This window comes from Rattus rattus, chromosome 5, assembly GCF_011064425.1.
Source record: "Rattus rattus isolate New Zealand chromosome 5, Rrattus_CSIRO_v1, whole genome shotgun sequence".
Lineage (NCBI taxonomy): Eukaryota > Metazoa > Chordata > Mammalia > Rodentia > Muridae > Rattus > Rattus rattus.
This window is the reverse complement of record NC_046158.1, coordinates 142,217,893-142,222,694: the sequence shown is the minus strand read 5'-3', so window position 1 is coordinate 142,222,694 and position 4,802 is coordinate 142,217,893. Positions and strand designations below refer to the sequence as shown.

The 4,802-nt window shown below is 41.9% G+C and overlaps 1 protein-coding gene across 1 annotated transcript; it reads left to right on the top strand.

Moving 5' to 3' along the window:
* The first annotated feature begins 1,720 nt into the window (after nucleotides 1-1,720).
* On the top strand, nucleotides 1,721-4,574 carry LOC116901061 (vomeronasal secretory protein 2-like). Its single transcript, XM_032902634.1, has 6 exons — nucleotides 1,721-1,813; nucleotides 2,263-2,393; nucleotides 2,623-2,693; nucleotides 3,474-3,584; nucleotides 4,235-4,336; nucleotides 4,540-4,574. The coding sequence occupies exons 1-6, from the start codon at nucleotides 1,721-1,723 to the stop codon at nucleotides 4,572-4,574; spliced, it is 543 nt and encodes a 180-aa protein (XP_032758525.1).
* Nucleotides 4,575-4,802: the final 228 nt, after the last annotated feature.

Below are 4,802 nucleotides of genomic sequence, written 5' to 3'. Positions count from 1 at the left end.
GATTATCTCATCACTTTTCCTTTTCAATCTTTGAATATAGTTGGCAGATAGGAACTCACTGGGGCATAGAGAAAGACAAGTGGATGATAGGAATACAGAAGATTCTCATCAGACTGTACATGAGATTCATGATTTGTAAATAACCGATGACTCTTCTTTTTTATTGTTTTGTTTTTTGAATTTTGTTTGCTTGCTTTTGGTTAAGATGGAATTACATATAGCATTGCCGTAAATGCTTTCATCAGTGATCCACACAGTGGCATAAATGTTATATGATTTCAATCAACAAAGCAACAAACAGGAAAATCCTTGTCATTCCAGACATGGAGACTCCACTTTGTCATTATTCATTGCTTCTAAAGAGCACAGGCTCCACCCTTTCTCCTTTTGAGATGACAAACTTCCTGCTCAGTAGCATCTTGCATGCTGGTGTCAAAACCTAGGTCATCAGAGCTTATCAGCAAGAGCCACAGCCTGTCAGAGAGTACTCATTAATTTTGATTATAGATATGTGGAACTGTTCCTTCTGGGTTCACAATGGCACAAAGACACCATTGTAGGTCCAAGACCTGTCTCCAGAGCCTTGACCAGTTTTCTCAGATTAGGACAGTGAAGGCAAAGAAATGGAGATTAAGGAAGAAAGAGACAGATTTCCTATTGAGGAAGAAGCTGGCCTGAGTCAGTAGAAATTCAGCTTGTTCATGAAGTTTGCATGCAGGAGGGCCTTGGTCTTTTTGTGTTCATCTTGTTCTTATTCAAAAAGATTGAGACTTTTGATGACCTTGTTGGGGTGTCAGTTTTCAGAAATATGTGAGAATAAACTTAGGCCATACAGTATAGAAGAGGGCTCAATTATGCATGATATGCTGGTGTTCTACCAGTTTCTAAAGGAGATCCCCAGATGCCCAACACAGCAAGAGGTGTAACACTCTTACATATTTCTTAATGAACACATACATAATCTTGATTCCCTGAGTTGTAGTTAGAGCTTTTCCAATATCAGGATAAAACTTTGATACATGGGCATCAAGGCCCTTCTCCTCAAAAACTTAGTGAGATGCCTGAGAGTAAGAAACATTCTACTAGAGCACTGGCAGCCCTGCATGCATAGTGCAGCAGTTCAGGTGACTGTGGCCTTGAGTGTGACTTGTAACCTATTAGAGGTGCTACTTCAGTTGACCTGAAGCCGTGACCCTACGCTTGCCTATTTTTGGCCTTCTAGGCATGAGCAACAGTCAGTTGGGATCCCAAAACCTAGTCTGGGCTCTGGAAATCAGAAGGATTATGCATTGTGGAGAAGCCAAGTCCTTTCCTGAGCGGTAGAGAAGGTATTTAAGGAAGCTATGACTGTGTTAAGCATGAGAGAAAGGCTGATGATGGTAAGTGGATAAAGGCAGCCCTCCCTTTCTGGCCCAGAATGCAGACTGTGTTCCCATCTCAAACCTGAGTCATTCAGTTTCTCTGGGCTCCTTCATGCGTAGTACACTTAGATGACAATGCCATTGCAGATCTTTTGTCTCGAGGTGGCAGTGAAAGACCAAGAGGTCCTAAATGCAAAAATATTCACCCCTATGACAAATGTAGATTTGGCCATGACAAATGGCCAAGAAGGGTGTGGCCAGTGTCATTTTTGGCCATAAAGGGCATACTCTGAGGAGCCAACACAGTGCCATTGTGTCATGCTTGTTGCTGGCTTTGTATGAGAGCACACAGCCTAAACATGAAGAGCCTACTCCTGACTGTCATACTTTTCAGTCTAGTGGCGATTCTACAAAGCCATGATGATCTTCGCTTCCTCTCAGAAGAAGAGAAAGTGAGGCATGGAGGAGTGGGGAACAGGTTTTTTTGTGGGAGGTTTGAGTGTTGGACAGTGCCTGAGTACCAGAGCTAGTACTCCTGAAGTTTTCAGTCTTCTGAGTCTGAGCAGAGAGTGCTGTTCTTCAGCACACAGAGCCTCCTGGTCCACAGACTTGGACCAGAGAATGGTTCTTGAGCAATGACACCCATAGCCATAAAGTGTCCTGGACAGGACCTCTATGTGTTTTTCCTAGAATCCTGTTTTCAGCCTTTGGAGACAGTCAAATTAAATTAAAATGGACTACCATATGTAATTCTAGCCTAATTGTAAAGGGCATGGTCTGGGACAGTGGACACTCAGGGGAGCATCCTATGCCAAGTGATATGTGTATAGGCTGTACACTTGTAGGCAAACTAAGTAAGACTTGGGGCTGAAGTATGGGCTCAGAAGTCTGTCTGCTCCAGCTTTCAGGTGTCTGGTTCATAAAGGCCACAGTGAATCAAAGGAGAAAGGAGGAGGAGAAAACTCTGGTTGTATTCCCTATTAGGTTGACATGCCCAGAAGAAGGAACCTTGGAGCTCAGGCACACTCTTTTGTGAGTATCCCCCGTGCATCTTTTCATCTTTGTTCCTCTCCTCTATGTTTTGGTTATTGATGACAGAACAACTCATTCCTTGAGGGGCCATAGTCTTAGCATGCTGAAATTTAGGAGTGGTTAATATGGGATTTCAGAGGTCATTGTGCTAAGTCTGAGGAACCAAGTCACCAGAGTTAAGTACAGATTTGTTGAGAAAGAAACTCCTGGTCGGTTTCCTGTTTTTCAGATCTGAGGGAGAATGCATTAAGCTAGGAGTTCGTATGCAGAGAACAGAGGAGCCTGGTCAATACAGTTCCTGTGAGTCTGTGTCTCATTTTTTCCTCCTTTTGCTGTCATAATCTTCTCTAATCAACACTGCTTAAGAGAAAATGGGTTTTATTTAGGTCTCAGATCAAGGTACAGTCCATAATGGTTAGGCATTCCAGGCAGCTGGAGAAGGAAGCATCTACTCATAGGAATAAGTGAACATTCAAGTTACTGCTCAGATAGTTTTCACAACTTTACAAAGTCCAGATCTGCTGCCCAAACAATGTTCCTGCCCACAATTAAGATGAATCTTCCACAATAAACTAACATAATTAATATCATACCCATTGTCAATAGTCAACTGAATATTTCTAATGTGATTCTAGATTATGTGGACTTCTTAGCCAACATAGTACCCCTGAATGCATGTGAAGCAAAGCAAGATTATTGGTTGGAGTGCTCCTCGTCTGCTTATTTTTCATGAAGGTCTATCAGTTAATTCCCAGGTGTTTTCAGAAATCACAGCCAAGTTCACAGAAGAGACCATGCTTCCCTCTAGATATTACTGTCCACTGTCCGATAGGGATTCTGAAGCTTAGGTTTTAGGAAACAGACCAGGGTAGCTGCTAGGGGGCTTCATCTTCCCTGACACCTATGGTCATGTCTACATAGCTGGGGATAACAGCTTTCCATGAGGAACCTATATCTTGTAATGATGTCATGGGAAGTCTTTGACTTAGCTATATGGTTGCTCATGGGTTGTTGTTGAAACCTTGTAGACTGTTAGTGTGGGGTGAATGTTCTCTTAGAAAATTTCTCTTTTATCTGCAGTTTTGGGCCATAATCTCTTCTACATCTATGAGGTTCCAGTGAAGGACCACTACATCATATACACTGAAAGCCATCCATTTCGGAAAATATCCCAAACGGGACACCTCATAGGTGAGAAATATCAGAGATCCAACCTCCTGCTTATGACCATTAGCTATTTGAATGCCCAGCAACTATATATAGGCACTGGGAAGTCTAAAGCCACGGCCATGTCCTTTAGCAGTTGTGCATAAGGCACCATGTGGTCAGTATAAATGCTTTAAAATGGTAAGCCGTAGTCTGTGCAGAATTTCCAGTGACATGATCGGATGTTGCCTTGAGCACTGAACAATAGGACAGAAATTTATTGACTTAGTACATACCATGTCTTGGAGGCCTCAGCTTTCATGGTAGGAAGTACTCAATAATGGCTATGTCCTAAATAAAAAAAACTTTATAGGCAATGACACCCTCCTTCCAGGAGTAGGAGACAGAATTATTAGTTTCCATGACTGTGACATTTCCTGGGTGCTTAAGATATCACATATAGGTTTTGTCATACTGTGTGTCCTTATATGTTAGCTATATACACATCCAGTTGACAAGCTTCCCTACCACCATCCATTTTGCACTTCCACATTGACACTAAAGTCTCCTCTCTTGTTCCCTTATGCTTCAGATTGAATACACTTGTTCTGTGCAGTCTTCTTGTCTTTCTGTCAGTGGATTCTAATAGGGATGTGTAGTTATTCTCTTTTTGCTTATCTGGCCTTTGCTCACAGGAAAGTATCCAGAAGAAAAACTGGAGGCCTTGGAAGTATTTAAGGAATTCATACAGCACAAAGGATTTCTCCAAGAAAACATCATTGTGCCTGAGCAGAGAGGTAAGAGGATGCTCTGTTTGGCTTATTCTCATGCCCTCCTTATTTTTCTCATGATACAGGGATTCTTGTATAACCATGTGTCTTCCTGTACAAGCAGGACACTTTTTGTGATCTTAATCTTTGGGCCATCCAAAGTTCAGGTGTAATCTGAGCCTTCAACCTAGATATTTCCTTATTTTTGATATTTTTTCTTGCTTTTACAGAACGGTGTATTCCCATACATGACAGTGGTAAGTAACCCTCTGAAGATACACCAAGAGAACTCACATTCCTCTGTTCCATGGTGAATGTTTCTGTTTTTAACCCATCTCCCAACATCGCACTTCAGAGGGAATGTACTTAGCCAGGAAGCAGTTACCAATCTAGGAGGTGTCCTCAAACATAATTGCCTGGAATTTTGTCATTCATTTTCATTGAGTTCTTTCTATAGAGTGGTCTAATTTTATGCCTTAGGTACCTACAAAAC

Excerpts from the sequence above, each read along its gene's own strand:
- LOC116901061 (XM_032902634.1), top strand. The coding sequence starts at position 1,721 with ATGAAGAGCCTACTCCTGACTGTCATACTTTTCAGTCTAGTGGCGATT. Across the intron at positions 2,394-2,622 it reads GAGCTCAGGCACACTCTTTT|ATCTGAGGGAGAATGCATTA; the intron begins GTGAGTATCCCC and ends CCTGTTTTTCAG. Across the intron at positions 4,337-4,539 it reads CATTGTGCCTGAGCAGAGAG|AACGGTGTATTCCCATACAT; the intron begins GTAAGAGGATGC and ends TTGCTTTTACAG.